Here is a 19,855-nt window from a genome sequence, read left to right on the forward strand (position 1 = left end):
GTCACGTTTGGTGGTGGCAGAGGTGATAGGTGAGTCTTGGGCTTTGAATCTGTCGTAGATCTGCTTGATCTTGTGGTGGAAATAAGTGCGAATTTGCTGCAGAGGTCTTAGGAGAGTAGGACTTCTGTGGTCTCACTGTTGGGTTTGATGAACTCCTCAACTATGGCAAAGAGTTCTTTGCTGTTGTGTGCATTTGTGTTGATTCTGTATTGGAGGGCCGTTTTCTTTGTAGATTTGAGGAGGGGGTGGTGTGCAGTGATGGCGGCTTTGAAGTCTGCATGGGCTTCTGGGGTCTTGCTGTTCCTACCCCTCTTCTCGAGCCATATACAGGTGCGTCTGGACTCGTGGAGGGCAGCATTGAACCAACTGGCTTTCTTGGAGTAGTGTTGCTTTTGAGTGCATTCTCAAGGGGCCCCAATGTGTTGGAGCAGTTAAAGGTCCATCGATGGAGGTTGCCTGCTACGGTATTGGCATCTGTGGATGTCGGCAGTGTGGTTGTGCTGAGGGTGACACTGAGATGTTCTTTGGTGACCTTGTTCCAGTTATGGCGAGTGGACGGTGGGTGCTGTGGTGTATGGTGGGTTTGGCAAAGGCAAAATGAATGCAGTGATGGTCGGTCCAGAGTAGTTTGGGGGTCGATCGTGTGTCTCACTGCGTAGGTCAGAGAGGTGACTAGCTGCTTGAGTCCGATGATGGCAAGATTCTCCAGAAGGGGTGAAGTGTTCTGGTCTCGGGGTTGTCCAGGTGGAAGTTGAGGTCACTGAATAGAATGTAATTGGTATATGCAAGAGCCTGGGGTGCTATGAAGTTGATGATGGTGTCAGTGAAGGGCAGGCAGGGACCAGGTGGTCTGTTGACGAGGGTGCTGGTGAGGGTGGTATTGGGGATGGTCTGGACCTGGAAGTAGAGATGTTCCATAGTTATCATTGGGTTGTCCGAGTGAGTGGTCTGGCGGGGGGAGTTCTTGTGGACGATGACGATGCCTCCTCCTGGTCGGTTGGTGCGGTGCTTGCGGGTGATCTTGTAGCCATCCAGGATGGTATGGCAATCTCCAGGCCTGAACTGGGGTTCATCCAGCTTTCCTAGAGGAAGGCAATGTCAGGGAAGACAGAGATAAGGAGGTCCCAGATTTTGGCATGTTTGTGGGGGAAGCGTGTGTTGAGGAGGGTGTAGCTGAGCCGATTGGGTACACTGTAGGTCAGCCAGCTGGCGGAAGGAGCTGGAGTGCAGAGGATGCAGAACTTTTAGCACAAAAGTACATGGGACATGTCAAAATTGCAAACACAAAATAGCCAGAGGTAAGGTGATGCGTCAGTTCCTTAGGCACAGGGAAGGTGATGCATTGGTACACTGCTCCAGGGGAGGTGATACACTCATTCCTTACTGTCACGCAGGGTAGGTGATGCATTGTCTCCTTACTGAACAGGAGGTGATGCGATGGTTTCTTAGTGTGTGGGAAGATGATGCATCAGTTTCTTACTCCTAACCCAGCATTGTTGTAGATTCGGTGCCCTGGTGCGATGCGTGGGATATCCAGATGTGCTGGAGGAGACGCAGCGATGGTGAACCAGGTGCGGTGTCTATTTCTACAGCCGCCAACTGGTGATTTGTCGATTCTTCTTTCCGCCCAGCAGGACCTGCGTTTGAGTCATTGTAGTAATCTTAGGCGTATTGGTGCACAAGATTTGGCATGTGGAGGTTTCTCGAGCTTCTGGCAGGTGCTGCCTTGATTTTTCAGCCATACAGGGCTGTCCGTCAGGAATTTCTCCTGCATGGCAGTGCTGTGTCAGAAAATTCAGCCACAAGGAGAGTGAACAATCAATTTCCTTCAGAACTTTAGTTCTTGATAGCTTCCTGTAGCAAGAACAACCTACAGAGGCCCAGAACTGGAACAGCCACCTCCTGGCAGGCCAGAACTCCCAACAATGGAGTTTAAGGAAGCTGGGCGTGAAATATTTGTGAAACTGAGACTTTAAAACAGGAGGCAAGCACCCACAAGCCCTTGGAGAATCTTCTCAAGCAGGTTCACATCAAAGTCTAGTCTTTATCATCGCCTTGGCTGAAGCAGCAACTGCAATTCAACCCAGCAAAGGGACAGTCTCCTTCTCATAGCTCTTCAGCTCTTCTCCTTGGCAGAGGTTCCTCTTGATTTCAGAAGTGATCTAATGTTCTGAGGTTTTAGGTATAATATTTATATTTCATGTTCTCTTCGTAATCTTTTTTCCAAGAGTCTCTGAGCTCAGTAAAACTAGTTCTGTTGTCCCTGGTCCTGCTCCAATACAGGAGGTGGAGGCAGCATTGGACAGAGCAGACACAACCTCCTCCCACTACTCTAAATGCAGAAAGGTCTATTCAGCCTGTCTTTGAGTCACCCAAGTAAGGCAGGACACACCTCAACCTCCCTTGTGACTGTCTAGAGTGAATGCACATCCCGTCTCCTGTCACTTCAAAACCAGACTGTGAATACACAAACAGGCAAAAGCCAATAGGATGGTTATACAAGAAAAAGCCCACTTTATAAAAGTCACATTCTCAAGAACACAATTTAAAAGCCACCATCAATAAAAGCTGTGTTATTAAATTCTGTGTTCAGAGAGCCTAAACTCCACATCTCTATATTGTCACAATGGAAAGTTACACATGATAACGTTACAGTGCACCTCCCATGTTAACCTATGGGACAGACAGCCTTTCAATAGTGAAAACCGAAATACACAGTATTACACTATCAGGACAAAAACAAACCAGTATATGCCTACCTTTCACATACACTGCATCCTGCCCACAGGGATACCTGGGACCTGCCTGAGGGGTACCTTACATGTAGGAAAAGGGAATGTTACAGCCTGGCAAGTGGGTGCACTTGCCAGGTGAACATGAATGTTTACAGCTGTGCGTGCAGACACTGCAGTGTCAGGTCTGAGACACATTTGCAGGGCTACTCATGTGGGTGGCAGAACCAGTGCGGGAAGCCCACTAGTAGCATTTGATTTACGGGCCCTGGCATACTCAGAGCAAATTATCAGGGACTTACCAGGAAATCAAATATGCCAATCATGGCTAACCAATCATAATCACAATTAACACAGGGATCACGTGCACTTTGGCACTACTCAGCAGTGCAAACAACGCCCAGAGTATCTAACCCAGCATAAACAAAGTTCAATACACAGCAACAACAAAAAATACAGGAGGCTGAGGCAAAAAGTCAGGGGAAACCACACCAAGGGTGCCAGGTCTAACACTGGTGTAAAATGGATTCTCTTCTACAAAATCCTCCTCTGAATGGTTTGTGCACTCCTTGGCCATAGTATTCTACAAATAAACCATAGCCACAATAAGCATGGGGCTGAGCGTGTGTGGGCTCACCAGGCTCCAAATCCCTGTGAGGCAACAGTCTGCTGTTATGTACTGCTTCCAGTCGTCCTCATCCAGAGTGATAGTGTCAGATTCTAAGTTGGCCTTCTGTATGGTGATGTTCCCAGCTTCTCAGCATCATGTACCACGAAAGACTACAGGATTCATTCAGAAATAATAAGGCCTGCTTAATCAAGTTGTTGTGCAAGTTCAAAGTCACAAAAAGTGTCAAAGTGCAGCGCAAAGGTTTACTAAACTATTTACTATCTAGGGCCAATCTGAATATCCAATGGAAACTAGCCCTAAAGTAAAGCTAAATAGTCTGTGTTCTACTTTGTGCTACTTTGCATGAAGGGGACGTCCAGTGAGTAGTATATGGGTCTTCCCATGAAATCACCCATGGTTTTAGTTGCAAGTCATACCTAGTAAAATGGAATACAGGGCTTTGCACCAACAAATTGAGTCTTCTCTAAGCAATTGTAGAGTTGGAAAAAGGTTTTCTTTTCTCAAAACCTTTCCAACGTTCCATGTGCAGTGCACTGTGTAGGTCACATGCAAAACTGAAAATGCTTTAAAGTATGTCTAAGCTTGGAGTTTTGTACTGGAGGGTACACTTCCAGTACAAAAGCGATGCTAGACATCATGCAAACACATGCATGTGCTACGGTGCAAGGGAGTGTGCTTCTCTCAAGGTAACATAAGGTGCACCATTGTAGGGTAGGGAGCAACAGACCCATGGCCCTGTCTGCTCTGTTCCTTTCACACAATCCAGTGCACAAGCTTTGGCTGCCAGGCTGCATTCTGTGGCCTCACAGTACATTTGACGCATATATTCAAATGAGCAACATTCTACTCTTTCCAGTCAGCTCACACCATAAACAAAGTTAACAGGCTTGGCCCCAGCAGTTGATACAACTATGGTCTATGTGAATCAGGCTCTGGCCTACACACCTTTGTAAGAGTGGTATTCACAATGGCTTGGGGTTAAGAAAGTATAACTGTAGCTGGGAAGGAAATTCAGACTTCAAGCCATCTCATTTGTGACACAGCAGCCAACACGTGAGAGATAGCATCACCATATCTGCAAGTTTGCAATCAGCATGAGTGATCTTCCTTGTGCTATTAGCTATCCTAACCTTCTTTTGCATGTTGTGTGTTTGTTGTAGAGAGTTTTACATATCGATGGATAAAGGAAACAGTTGTCAGAGAACTAAGAACTGTAAGGCTCCGTCAATCATGTAGAAGATGATGCTCGGTTGGGTAAGGAAACTCCTTATTAAAAGACATCAAAAAATGTGTTCCTTGAATATGTTCCCTCTTAGTACGGGCCATGAAGTTAAATGGAGATGGAATTTTATTTTATCATTTGTGAGTAGAAAACATGTATTCCTAATTTCTCCTATATTAACTTGCAATACAATTAGGACATGGACATTGAATTACTACTGAAATTTACTCACAATGTACCATTCTTTTCCTACAATAATGGTAATTGACCTATCCAGGTAAATCTACATTTACTTTTTCAATAAATTGGTTGAGGGAGTTTTATTCCTAATGAAACCCATAAATCAGAAATTTATCAGGAGTTTGAATCTATCGGCAAAGGCAAAATATTACCCCTGTGGTGAAAGTAAATAACATATTATTGAAGCTTTTTCACCACACTTTTTTGAGAATGTAAAATAAGACTTGGCCTCTGTTTTTTATTATGACTTAAACCTAAATAAAGGTTTTCAGGCATATCTAACTACAGTGACACGCAATTCCCATCGCTTTGTTTTGACACATCTTAGGTTGGGAATTGTTCATCATCTGGTGTCATTTCCACATATGAAAATTAGATCCGATTCCGTATGCCCATGTGATAATATTTCTAGACAAAGTTGTTGCCACTTCCTTATGTTCTGTAAATGTTATTACTTTTATAGGCAATTTTATCTGAAACCCATATTTTTAAAACATAATGTTCTTTCCACTAAATTGGCAATGAAGCTTTTATCACCTTTAGGAGATGCAGATATTTGTTTTTATGTTGCATCGTATATATTGAAATGTATTGTTGTAAGGAAATCAATTGTTCTTTCTGTGTAACACTTATTATTATTGCTCAATTTGCACATTATTTCTAAAACGAAGCCAGTATATGCACTTTATTAATGCCACGTGACACTTTTTGCGAAAATTGCACATAATACATTATTCAGGATTATAGAATAATTTTTAGTATTAATGCTGCTGGAATATATGTATAGTTTTGTAGAAGGTCGTATTATATATTATATGCTTTTACTGATTTTAGTTCATAAATCTGTGCAACACTCAATTCATTATTGCTCAAATTGCATATCTTCACTAAAACAAAGTCAGTATATGCACTTTATTTAATGCCACGCGACACTTTTTGCGAAAAATGCATATAACACATCATTTAGATTTATAGAAGAATTTTTAGTATAGATTCTGCTGGAATATATGTAGTTTTGCTGAAGGTTGTATTATACATTATATGTTACTATTGATATTAGTTTTTAAATTTTGTGAAGATATTGCTGTTGTTCTGCTTATATGGTTATGTTTAACAAACCGAATAAAGCTTTGAACTGGACTAGTATTAGCGGTTTAGCCCATGTACTCACAATCATATTCAGAAAGGGTTTAATTCACAAAAGGGCCAAATCAGAAAATTATTTTTCAGTATGTGAAGAAGTATTCCAGTGGCACTATTTTATGTAGATTGACTATTTAACTCCACATTTACATACCTTGATGACATCTGTACTTTCGAGATTACCCATAACCCAATTGTGGGAGTTGATGTTCTTGATATTTTTGTAGAATGATGGAATTCTGGAGGACATCCCAATTTATGCACCCCATATTCGGCTGAATTGCTTCTTGATACCACAGTTGATGTCTTTATTTCTAACCCCATATACAATAGGATTGAAGGCTGGTGGGACATTGAGAAGGAATACATTCAGCACTACTGACACATAGGCCATAATTTCATTTTTTGAGCTGTGTGATATAGCCAACACGATAATAACTGAATATAAAATGAAAACAATTATAAGATGAGAGCTGCATGTTCCTAAAGCCTTACCAATGGCTCCTTTCGCATTGAGCTTCAACACAGCACGCAGGATCAGGCAGTAGGACAAGAAAATCAACATAAGATCTGACCCAAGCAATGAATTTGCCATGGCCATTTGGTACATGCTATTCAAGCTTATATCATCACAGGCAAGTTTTGTTACAGCCAGATTGTTACAAAAGGGATATTTAACAATATGGTCAGAGCAGTAGTTCAACCAGGCAGCCAGCAAGGGCACTGGCAAGGCCAAGACTATGCACCTCCCTATGATGAGTAATATTAATTTAACCACAAGTTTGTTATTGAGAATTGAGCTGTACCTCAGAGGACTACAAATTGCAATGTAGCGGTCAAAAGCCATGGCAACAAGTATATCGGACTCGAATCCGAAGAGCAGGTGAACCAAGAACATTTGAGTGAAGCATCCTGCCCGGCTAATGGAGCGTGCATCAAACCACAGGATGGCTAGAATCTTAGGGGCGGTGACCAGGCTGAAAGTGAGGTCTACTACAGAGAGCTTGCAGAGGAAGTAGCACATTGGCTCATGAAGTCCCTGCTCCCTGCATATTGTTGTTATGATTGTTACATTGCCGATTACTGCTAAAAGGAGAAGAACGGCCAGAGGAACAGAGAGCCAGTGCTGCCAACGATCAAATCCTGGAAACCCCAACAGGATGAACTCTGTGACCTGCTGGATGGTGGAGTTGATCTTCAGAAATCCAGTGGTCACCAGCATCATTTTAAATGCTGAAAAAAAAGGCAAGGAATGAATCCACATGTTACAAACATTATATAAATGCAAATGCAATTTAACTAAAATGTGTTGTATTCTATTGATAGTCCCTTCATTACTGGTGTTCTGTTCTGCCATTGACAGGATTAATTGCATCAGCACTTGATGGTGGCAAATTGCTGACAAATACTTGGGGCTCACTTATGAGAAACTAATGCAGCGCAGTGTCGCAAATTAAGCTGTTGCACCACATTGCGTCTGTTTCAAGGCATAGGGATGCAGCAAATTTACAGCAATATGTTGCATCTCTTTAACTTTTCATGCGCTGGCGCACAAACTGCTGGCATGTGCCAGTGCAGGCACCCTTGTGCCATAGTTGTGGAGAGATCATTTTTCTGTGCAGGAAGGAGCACATTCCTGCATAAATACAATCACTTGAGGTGATTTCCTCTTCCAATAAAATAAGGATAAATTAAAACATTTCTCCTTATTGCACCATGCTACACCACCCCTGGGGAGGCGTAGCATTTGGACGCTTTTCCAGGTTTACAATTGCTCGTAAATATTGAAATGCATCAGTGGACATGGATGTTGCGTGGGAACACCCACAGCAACACCCATGTCACGCCCCTAACACGTAACGTGTTGCGTGAAATGGAATGATATTTGCGAGCACACGTAAAGCCACGCAGGGTGACTTTACGTGTGCTTGTAAATTTCACGCAGCAGGTTACACCGTCAGTGCATCACGCAACGCGGCACACTGACAGCGCAAGGGGCTCATAAATAAGCCCCATCGTGAATACTCAACAAAAATGAGAGGGAGTTTTGGCTTCCACATTTTGCTGTTGGACAAACTTAGGAACATCCTTCATCCTGCCTTTGCACCTGCATTTGCTTGTGTTGAACTTCACCATTGAGGGGATATTTCAACGTCGTCAGTGAATCCAGTTTCAAGGGTGAAATCCTTTCTGTCCTGACTCTATGTACTTTAGACTCACAAATACTTTTACCTGCATTCCCAATTTTTATTCAGGGGACACAAATATATTTCTGGATTAGATTCTCTGGTACAAATTTACTAAGGCGTAGGTTTTAAATTTCCATCCCCAATTCTTTTCCCTTCAGTTAACATCAATCTCATAATGCAGGCATTTGTGTGCTAATTACACATATTTAATCACACTTATTGATGAGATTCAATGAAATAGTCACAGATCCATTAGCTGGTAAAAGATGTGAATATTCATAGGTTACATTACCTTAGATAAAGTGTTGGCATAGATTCAGTGACCAAGAAATCATGTGCATTAACTAACAGGAAGGGTACATTTAGCAGTTAAATTGCGGTGCGAGAGAGAGAGATAGAATAAGATATATAAGACACATAAAGTCCGCCTCTGTGTAAACATAAACTCTCCTGCATTGATATCCACAGGACACACTGGTTCGATCAGTGGCTGAAGGTCACTGACATCAGAGATAAAGACACAGATCATGGACTTCATTCCTTGTGTCCTGTTGAACCCCGATGTCTGCAGTCCCTCCTCTCACCGCACCTCAGAAGTGAGAGTTTGGTGCATTTTATTGCACCTTTTAACAACCGGATGTGACAAAATCAATCCCTGCAAATACAGTGCAGCGGCTGAAATGGACCATCCGTACCAAGTGAAAAAAGGGCTGCCAAGTAAAGGAATGCCTCGATTGTGTCCAGGCATGCACCGAAATGTGCGCGTTATTCCCCATTTTGTGTGGAAAAACTGTAATAGGTGCTGTTTATCCCACCCAGGGACAGTAGAGAATGTGGCCATTTCCTGTATGTTATTCTCTGATTTTTTTTTGTCCTCATTAGCCGCCAATCTCCCTTTAAGTGCACAATCGAGGAGTCCGCCCCCACACTCAGCAAACTGAGCGGCGTAGGTAATAAGCGCTTAAAATCGCCCACCTACCGGCACTAAGACTTACCGAAACGCGCACTAAAAGCATCCACTGAGATAACTCTATATTTCTAGCTTCTAGAGCTCGAAGGCCATGTCCTAAGACCTCAGCCTCTCACTAAGGAGGAGGGATCTAGACCTGGACCTTAGAGTATTCAGGCAGCATTAATCATAGGACCCGAGGGAGAAAAAAAAAAAAAAACACACACCTCAACTACGGGTCCCATTTCCTTCCAGAATCTTCCAGAATGTTCTCCTCTTTTTACTGCCTGTTCTTATTAGGTCCATCTTACAGGTCGCCAAAACAGAGGATTGCCAATCAAAAAAGGAAGGAGGGATGTGGTCGGTCCATTTCGTGCATATTTGTCTCCTAGCCAGGAGCACGACATAAAAAAGTAACGATCTTGCAGGGCCTCTAACATTATCTTGAAGTCCCAAAAAAATCAAACATAAATCCATAGTGACCATAGTCCCTTATATGTCTGACAGAAATTTACCAACACTGTCCCAAAATGAAAACAGCGCTGGGCACTCTTTAAACATGTGTATGTCGGAAGCCATGACCAGACCACATTTTTTACATAAGACAGGCTGCTCTTTATTGATTTTAGAGAGCTTCAGCGGAGTAAAGTATGCCCTGTGAATGGTAAACAGGTGGTTTCTTTTCAACCATGCCGGCTTTACTATATCATACAGGAGTTTACATGAGGATTGCCATAAAGAATCACATTCTCTATCCAACAGTACACTGCCCCATAATTCCTCTGCTAAGGTAAATTCTCCGTCCACTGCCTCAAAAATTGCTTGGTACCAAAAAGAAACTTCTTTCTTCCCATAGGGTTTAGTCACATGATTGTACTCTAAATCGTTGCCTATCCCTAATAAGTCCCCCTTTGATGTCTGTAGCTCAGCCTGGACCCAGCTCATCAGCTGTCAATATTTAAATCTAGAAAGGCATGGCCCCACCCTCTCACTAAGTTGTTCCCATGTTGCCAAAGTGCCATCTAAAATCAGATCCCCCCAAACCACCATGCCCTTAACGGAATCGCCAACCTATCTCTCAGGCACTCTGGACTACCAGGAGAGTCCCATATAGGGGCCATGCCAGAAAAGTAGCCACGAGTTATTGACCTCCTTAAGTTTGTCCACATTTTACCCAGACCCTGCAAAACCTTGAGCCTAACTTTTTTGAAAAACTTAACATCTCCAAATTTAAACAAAAATCCCTCCACCAGTAAATGTGCGCCCTGTAACAGTGCTAAAAACATCCCACCCGCACCAACCTTAGTCGGCATTTATAATAGCATACGAGCGTGGGAAAGTTGAAACGCCCAGGCATAGAGCTGAAGATCGGGCAGAGCAAGGCCTCCCTTCTCCCTTCGGCGTCTCAGCTTTTTCCAAGCCAATCGTGAAAATTTATACCCCCAAACAAAGGAGTTGATGTCCCTCTGGATTTTCTCGATTTGTAACTTTTCAAAATAAAGTGGAATACAATTAAAAAGGAAAGTAATTTTTGGGAGTATCGACATTTTTGCCAAATTAGTCCTGCCAATAATAGAGAGAGGAAGTGAAGCCCAGATCTTCATAAGCTTCACACATTCTCTCGCCACCTCAGTCAAGTTTAACTCAGCGATCTTAGCAATATCTTGCACTATATTAACACCAAGATACCTCATTTTAGAGCTTAGCAGATGCCGACATTGGTAAACCACTTGGTTCTAAACCATCACCTCTGTTTTAGCGTCGTTGATTTTGTACCCTGAAACTGCTCCAAACTCCTGAGCTTGACTGATGACTGCTGGAAATGCCTTATCCAAGTCGGCAGTAAAAATCAAGATGTCATCTGCATATAGGGCTACCTTCCTCTCCCACTCTCCATACCTAAAGGGTCGGATGTTAACGTCCTCTCTAAGCCGTTGGGCAAACGGCTCAATATATAGGTCAAAAAGGAGGTGCCCCTAGATATATTAAAGGGTGCTGTAACACTGCCGTTTACCAGAAGTCTGGCTGTAGGGCTCCTATATATAGTTTATATTGTATGAAGGAACTTCTTGCCAAGATTAAATTTTTCCAAGACCTCCGACAGGTATACCCAGTTAACGCTGTCGAAGGCCTTGGTGGCGTCCAAAGTCATAACCGCTAAAGGGATAGAATATGTGGATGCCAGATCTATTGCATCGATTAAATCATAAGTTAGGTGAGATATCTGGCGCCCTTTCACGAAACCCTTCTGGTCTGGATGCAGAATGTCTCCCACCACCGTACCCAAACGTGCTGCCAGTATAGAGGTAAAGATTTTATAGTCGGCATTCAATAAAGATATGGGTCTATAAGACCCACAATTGAATGCCGCCTTCCCTGGTTTCAAAATCAAAACTATAGTGGCCTTGTTCCATGAGTCTGCGGGGTTCAGACCTTCTTGTAGGATCTGGTTAAAGAGTTTAGTCATGATAGGGACAACCTTATCTCCTATTGCCTTATATATCTCAGAAGGCAAACCATCTGGGCCTGCAGCCTTACTATTCTTGCTATTAAAGATAGCCTCCCTTACTTCATCATATGAAAATTCTGCATCTATAAATGTTTGTTGTTCGGGACTAAGGGAGGGGAGCGAAAAGTTTTGGAGCCAATTCTGAACACTCCGGCTATCTACATTACCATCTTCCTGATAGATGGATTGGAAGAAGGCCTGAAAGGCGTCCCGGATTTCATCATCCGTAGCTAAGATGCCCCTCTCATTTCTTATCTCCTTAATATAATTCCTTGCTTGGTCTGATTTACTCTTCTAAGCAAGGAGTTTACCTGCTCCTTCCCCATACTCAAAATGGGAGATCTTGCTAGCTTCCCACCTACGGATAAGTCTAGCATTCAGAATACTCTCAAGCTGGGCCTTCAAACTACTAATCTTATTTTGCTTGTCCTGTAAAATTTCTGGGGAAGCAGCAGCTGAGAGATCCACCTCTGCATCTTTTAACTTAGCTTCAATCCCGGTGATCTCTTCCTTATATTTTTTATTCCCGTCTCAATCTTTCCGTTATTCTCTGATTCTTATCACTATCAGGAGGGAAAGGCGCACAGTAGAGAGTGCTTTGAACCATATTGGTGATAGTGCCATCGCCTGAAAGGAAAATACTGAATGGGTCCCAAAGAAGAATCCTGTATGGGTTATTTTAGGGCCTCCCCTTTAATAAGTGATGTCGCAGGCTCCTCCCACACAACTCTTTTTATTGTAAAAATGAATAAAACGGAGTCATGATTGCTGCTTCTACAACTACAAGTAAAAACATGAATTTAAATACATAAATCTACAAGGAAACATATAATACTATATTGCCTGTTGGTCCTGAAATTTTGTTTTTGCTTCTGACAAACATTTAGCACAGATGTAAGTCTAGAACGAGCAAGAGAGAACATACATGCACATATCTGAGAGTTAATGAAGAACCAGGGAGAGCTTTGCGGAAACTGCTGCATTAGCCTTGCTACAAACAATATGTTCTTAACTAGACTGCTACCTAACCAGTGACAAGAAGGGCAGAGGTCGCGTTATCCACGAGCTGTGCCGGACTGGTCATAGTGGGCACCAGGCGTTTCCCCAGTAGGCCACTAGAGTGAGGGCCGGTTTTGGGCCCCTGGGGGGCAATTTTTGTTACCGGGGGACGGCAATATCGGCCCCCTGTAACAAATTGGCCCTCGTAAACTGCTTGGCTGCACTCCTCCTCGCCCCGGGGGGTGGGGCAGCTGAGCAGTTTGCCGGGCCGGTTTCTGTTCCCAGTCCGGCCCTGTCCAAGAGCCCATTTTCACCAGCTGCTCACATGTCCACAATGGGGTGCAGAGTACAGCATGCCACTGCCAGAGTCGGAGTGGCCTACAGGCATTCCGGCAGTGCCTGGAGGGCTGATCTGACAAGTCAATGTGTGGATCATCTTGTGGGTGTTTGAGGGCCTGCTTTATGGTCTGGTGGGCTGGATATTACTGTTGATTTCTTGGTATTAACACAAACATTGCCTGCAGCAACTTAAATCCATGCAGTCTCCCTTCCATTGATTGCAACCCACGTTACAGCATGTCTTTTCAACTTCAAAACTGCCCTCATCTACAAACATGGGTTTATTATTTGATATCTAATTCATTAATGGAGGCCACTGTTATTTTTGAACCCAGACCTTCATTCTGTCCCAGTCCGACCCTGGGCACTGCATATGTCTAAGTTCTGAAGAAGATGGAACAAGGCCAGCAGCTCAAACCCACAAAAGGACAGACAACAGTAGCAGAATGCTACCCTGGAGGTACTAAAGTCCCTGCCTGCAGAAGAAGCAGGAAAGCAATACACCCGCATGGACACTGACAACCAGTGTGTGAACCAGGCACAGAGGCACAACAAAGAGGACTGATTCCACAGCATCTGAACCAGGAGAATGATCTGAAGGAGTGAATGGAGCTTAGGTGAGGACAAGAAGAAAGTGACCTGATGCCACCAAGATCAATCTCTGCCAGCAGAGACTACGGATTGTAGGAAGAGACCTCAGCTTGTATACCTACTACACACAGATTATAAAGGAAAGTTACAACAGCATTTAAAGGATATCAAAGCACACAATTCACTGCGTTGGATGCTTAAAGGTTATAATGTGGAAAAAGAGTAGTGTGACCTCCAAACAGAGACTCTGTCCATGTGGCGCACAGTGCGCTTTAACCCTTTGTCATATTTCAATTTTTTGCAGCGGTTTTATATTAGAAAGAAGGTGTTATTACCAATTTTTAGATTCGACACTCTCTTATTTTTAATACTGGAATGTAGTAATATAAAACTATGCTTCAGCGTGAGCAAATGTTTAGAGATGGTAAACAATAGGTTGACCAAAGAAGTTGATTTTCAATTATATAAATGGCTAGCGCCACTACTATTGGTGATAAATAATAGTAGCTGTGATGTAAATCCTGCTGCATTTTAAAAATATTTTTTGTTTTCCTCTTATCTAATTACACTGGCATGATGGTGCTTCTGATGTTTTTATGTTCTTGGTGTAATTAAACATTATTTTGACGACCTATTTATTTGTATTTATAATGCATATATTAGGCTATTTTATACTAAGGGAAGCTATAGATCACTTTTTGAAGCTGAGGAATGGGTATGTGTTAGAAATGGGATTTCTGGTTGGCTAAGGCTTGCGCCAAAGTCAGGCAGAAACCACCACTCTAGTCAGGGCAAGGAAGTTACACGCCAAAGATAACCCCTGCTCACCCCCTTGGTAGCTTGGCACGAGCAGTCAGGCTTATCTCTGAGGCAAGTTGTAAAGCGTTTGCGCACGCACCCAGCAACAACACCCAAGGCCCACCACAAAGGAAACTCCACACAAGGTATTCTATAAAAATAGCCTTTGTATTATACACAACACATTAGATAAAAACACACACTTTACAATGTGCCAACAGGCACGGGCAGAATTTACAAGGGATTATATGTACAGGGGACAGGGCCACATGAACCACTGTCCGAAATTAGCACTCTTAGAACTTAGGAATAAAATTGTAGTACAAAAACATATATAGCACACAACCAGTACTTACTGGTATCAGGTAAGTACCACCTACGCAACCCTAACCTCCTTAGGAGAATGTCACGCAGGGAACTAGGACCTCACTAGCACCACCTGTACTAGGAGAAAACAAACAACCACCTAAGTATCACAATACCTGTAGGGGTAAACGCACATTACACATGATGCATAAAACATTCAGAGGTGTAGGACATGGCACATGACGCATAAACTCATTCAGAGGTGCCGGGCAGGTAAACACATGATGCATAAAACATTCAGAGGTGCTAGGAAAGAAAACACATGATGCAGAAACTACATTCAGAGGTGCAGGTAAGGAACATTAGCGAGAAACTCTCATGAGCCACCACCTGTGGCAGTCCCTAGGCCAACTGGCCTTGTCAGGGCTAAGACGCCCTGTGTCCGGTCAAGCTGCGCCAGCCGCGCAGACCAAAAACGAAAAATGTCCCCCACCTAAACGTGGCAGCTGCCCACTAAGTGCTGGGCAGCTGTGGAACGAACTCAGGCACCGGCGTGCCTCTGGAGCCCTCTCTGGGCTCTGTCCACCCAAAATGTCCCCTCGAGCCTCGCAGGCTCTAAACAATAATGCTCCCCTTTGTTGGAGCGCTCAGGGCGCTCTGAGCAACTAGTGCGGGGTGTTGGAGCCTCACTGGGCTCTGAATCAATAATGCCCCCAACGGTGGAGTCCCTCTGGACTCAAGACGACGAATGCCCCCACCGGAGCACCGGAGGCGCTTTCCACATCTCTGTCACCAAAGCGCTGCCGCTGCCCACTGTCAGGCGGGGCAGCGGGAGGGAGGTATGAGCACTGCACCCGCAGTGCTCGACTTTATCACGGGAACGGCACCGGCCAACGCACCTCCCCACACCCCCAGCCACCCAGCAGCTGAGCCGCACTCACCGGCTCGCGGGCAGACAACACACGGAGGCGGGGTGGGCTCCCGGTCCTCCTCTCGATGGGGGTCACTTCTCTCTCGGCGTTACTCCTCTCCTCATACGAGGGCACCGGCGCGCAGGGTCGGCTCCTGCCTGCTCCGGGGCCCAAATGCAGCCGCGAGTCTCGGGAAGGAGGCAGGGTAGGCTCCCGCCCTCCTAATTTCGTTTCCGGTTGTCCCAGAGTCCCGCCCTCGGCCTGCCTGACTTCCTGCAAGCCCGGCCGCGGCGGTGATCTCCAAACTCGGTCCACAGAGGGGTAGGCTCCCTCGGTAGAGGTGATATACGGTGGGGTGAGCACCCGCCGTAAGTATAATCAAATAAGCGGGGTGGGCACCCGCAAGCACACCACAATGCGGGGTGGGCACCCGCCAATCAAATAATTAAATGAGCGGGGTGGGCACCCGCTATCAGGATCAAAGCGCTCACAGCGCTATACAGCACCACAGCGCTCCCAGCGCTCTAAAGCCCAGAAAGCGCTCCCAGGCGCTGCAAGTCAACAAGGTCCAGCAGAGAGTCCTTAAAGAGCAGGGGGGCAAAGTCTGGGCCCAGAGCCAGCTCACAGGGCCCTCCAGCAGGGAGGCAGTCCCCAGTGGCGGTCTCTCCTGGCGCCCAGCAGCAGCAGGCCCCCTCCAGATGATCCTGCAAGAGAACCAATTGTAAGGGGACACAGCCCCTTTTTATACAGTAAAAGTCTTTGTCTGAAGGTGCAGGGAAGGGGCGAACCAGTTACAACAGGTTCCTGAGCACTTTGTTTTGCTCAGCCCCTCTCCCTATTCACTGGCAGGGCTAGGGTCATTAGACGCACCACAGGGGCCGGAGCCAGCATTGTGTGGGGAAAGCCCTGTCCTATTCAGGACCCAGGTGTACTCCTCCCCAGCCATCAGTATGCTAAACTCCCCATTCACCACTGGGTGACTCCTCCTGACTCTGGGGATTTCCCTAGTCCGTCACATAACCTCCACCAGCCAATCGGCAGACCAGCCACACATTTCATACTGCACACCGAAGTGCCCACTTCTAGAAGTGGCACTTCCACACTAGGTACATGCACGCCGCACACATCATCGCGCAGCATTCAATCACACGAGTCCGCACATACCAAACTCGGGCCTGCACACCCCACGCATCAGGAACTACCAGGACACATACATTCCCCCATGCATTCCTATGGGAGGGCAGGCCAACCTCACAACACGCACGCACTTTAACCTGGGACATAGCGGTAAAGTGCGCAGAAACCAAAAAATCACCACACCAAGTTACCAATAAAAAGCAAAAAGTTCTGGCTCGTTACCTTCCTGAAATGGGAAATATTTAAAGTGAATACATTCAATATGTAGTTAATGAAACATATGACTACAAACATGACATAAACATTCACCTACAATCACTTACATACATAGTGGAATATAAATGTGGAGGCATGTTCGGGTTACCCAAAAGGGAACAAACAGTGAAGCGTGTGCATGTGCCTCACACCTGCTGCCAGTTCTGCACGTCCCTTCCTTCATTCCCTCTTGTACTCTGTCAGTCCTGCATGCTCCTTCCTTCCTTCCCTCTTGTACTCTGTCAGTCCTGCATGCTCCTTCCTTCCTTCCCTCTTGTACTCTGTCAGTCCTGCATGCTCCTTCCTTCCTTCCCTCTTGTACTCTGTCAGTCCCGCATGCTCCTTCCTTCCCTCTTGTACTCTGTCAGTCCTGCATGCTCCTTCCTCCCTTCCCTCTTGTTCTCTGTCAGTCCTGGATGCTCCTTCCTTCCTTCCTTCTTGTACTCTGTCAGTCCTGGATGCTCCTTCCTCCCTTCCCTCTTGTTCTCTGTCAGTCCTGCATGCTCCTTCCTTCCTTCCCTCTTGTACTCTGTCAGTCCTGCATGCTCCTTCCTTCCTTCCTTCTTGTACTCTGTCAGTCCTGGATGCTCCTTCCTTCCTTCCCTCTTGTACTCGGTCAGTCTTGCATGCTCCTTCCTTCCTTCCCTCTTGTTCTCTGTCAGTCCCGCATGCTCCTTCCTTCCCTCTTGTACTCTGTCAGTCCTGCATGTTTCTTCCTTCCTTCCCTCTTGTTCTCTGTCAGTCCTGCATGCTCCTTCCTTCCTTCCCTCTTGTACTCTGTGGGTTCAGGTCTTGACCTTCACCCAGCTACAGCCTCTGAGCCCAGGGTGCCTTGAAGAACCTTGGCTCCTCTCCACCCTTCAGTAGCTGAGTCCATCTGTTATGCCTGCTGGGGCCTCAGACAACAATTGGGCATTCGGTTTTCTACTCAGAGAATCGTCACATCTGGTTGTATATTCTATGATTTATACCCTTTTACTACTACCAGTGATCAGTGGTGTTTCTGTAAGCAGGACACTGGCTGGCTTTAATTACAGCGACATATTTTATTTTCTAGTTTTCTGATTTTGTTTTTCTTTTGTCATTTTTTCTGCGTCTCTGCCCCACAGCCCCTCAAAGAGTCCCTGCATTTCTTATAATAATTGTGGAGCCACTTGGCCAGCAGTGCTGTCCTTCTGCATCATCATCTCCCATCCTGGTACCAAGGGCCCCCCAATCACCCCGGCTACTTACCAGGCGAAGGGTCTTATTCAGAGTTTGATGGACAGGGACTCCATTACCAATGCGGTGGTTGTGCTGTCGGCTGAATTGCAAGTGTCATCGACAATAAAGTACTTGTGTTACAGTGGACACACTTGTGACACAGTATCCTGTCCGTCCAGCTCTAACTAAGGCCCAAAGTTTAATGATGACACAATTCAAGACCTGGCTCTTCGGATGAACTCTGCACTTCGTCCGATCCGCTGCGCCCTCACACCCCCACAGCGCCTTGAGACACTCACAGGTGAGTAACGGCGCTTTACAAACCCTGACTGAGTGATTGATTGAGTCCTGGCTAAGTTTATATAATCGAGGTGCTTAACACCGAAGTTATTCTGCATTCTTCCATTATTTGACATCTTGAAGGTCACATTGAAGAACTTCCCTCGACTGAATCACAGACACATTGACTCCAGCAGCGACTCCCATCATCCCTGCTGTGGACCAGAGCTGCGGGACATCCTGTCAATGTGTGTCCGTCCGGGGAGTTACCACTGTTATTTAACAAAGCAGAGAACATGTGTGATTGACTCTCTTTTCTTGTGTTCATAATAGTGTCAGCGCCTAGATGCTGTTAGGTCTGTGGTGTGAGCTCCCTAAATAAAATACGATACATTGATGCGAACATATCTACCTGCCCTCCAGCAGGAGGAAATGAAGCTTTTGTAAGAGCCAGTGCCATGCATGTCAACATCATAAGCCTCATCGACCAATCGAAAATCAGAGCGCACCGAAAATGTGCTGGGAAATAAGTGATGCCCAAAATAGGTAACATAACGAGAAAACGTAGAAAACACTAGGGAAAGCCAAGAAAAAGTTATGATAGGTCTTGTCTCCACCATCAAGTATAAGAAAAAACAGAGGCCAGTGAGGGTGAGGAGTTTTGAAAAGAAGCCGAAGTTCGGGGTCCTGTTCAGAGGACTGTGGATGAAGGGCCCGCAACCCTGGGCGGGACAACAGCAGCAAAGGGAACCCCACAGATGAACCCCGAAATAAAAAGACAAACTATAATTAAAGAGGTGGACAGACATCAGATGCCACCCCCTGCCAGGAATGACACAAGTATAGTGACGTCAGCAAGTGGGGCTTTCCATATTAGGAGGATATCAAGAAGGGAGTGAATATGAAGGACAATGCCAGGCTGGGGAGCATCAGTGAGTGACCTCCGGGCTGTAATCTGATGAAGAGACCCGCAGGGCCCGGGGCCAGAGCCTCAGAATGCATCATGGGAAGAGCTGTTTATGCAAAGGAACAGTTAGGAAGCAGAAGGTTTCATTTCTGCCTTTCAAACTTTTAATTTCTAATTACTTCCTGTTCTCCTTCGGTGTCTCCTAACAGTGCTTTAATAATACTTCCCATTGCAAAGCAAACCAGGACTCTGAGAACTCACTCGAGGTGACAAACTTCACAACTTCATGAAGTGGCAACAATCCGTGCAGGTTTCCAAGAATAACCTTTAGCTAATAGTCGATGTTACTGGGTATTTTTCAGGTTTATTTCTCTCCATTTTGTTATTAAAACAAATTCGTGATGTTTGCAACGTTTTAAAAAGGTTTCACAAACTTGGCAAATGCCGAACTCTCCAATCTCACACACCCCTTGCACTTGTCATTGCCCTTGCAAAGCGCATCTTTCATACTGACC

General features: G+C 45.2%; 1 protein-coding gene across 1 annotated transcript in view; it reads right to left on the reverse strand.

The window, feature by feature from the left end:
- Positions 1-672: 672 nt before the first annotated feature.
- The window catches only part of LOC146806296 (olfactory receptor 56A4-like), a 32,555-nt gene continuing 13,372 nt past the window's right edge, over positions 673-19,855 (reverse strand). The window contains exons 2-3 of the mRNA XM_085623937.1: positions 6,263-7,201; positions 673-1,082 (exon numbers count right to left, since the gene is read on the reverse strand). Of these exons, the coding sequence (XP_085480063.1) occupies positions 673-1,082; positions 6,263-7,201 (1,349 nt within the window). The remainder of the gene's footprint in view (positions 1,083-6,262; positions 7,202-19,855) is intronic.

Source organism: Triturus cristatus, chromosome 8 (assembly GCF_964204655.1).
Source record: "Triturus cristatus chromosome 8, aTriCri1.1, whole genome shotgun sequence".
Taxonomy (NCBI): Eukaryota; Metazoa; Chordata; class Amphibia; order Caudata; family Salamandridae; genus Triturus; species Triturus cristatus.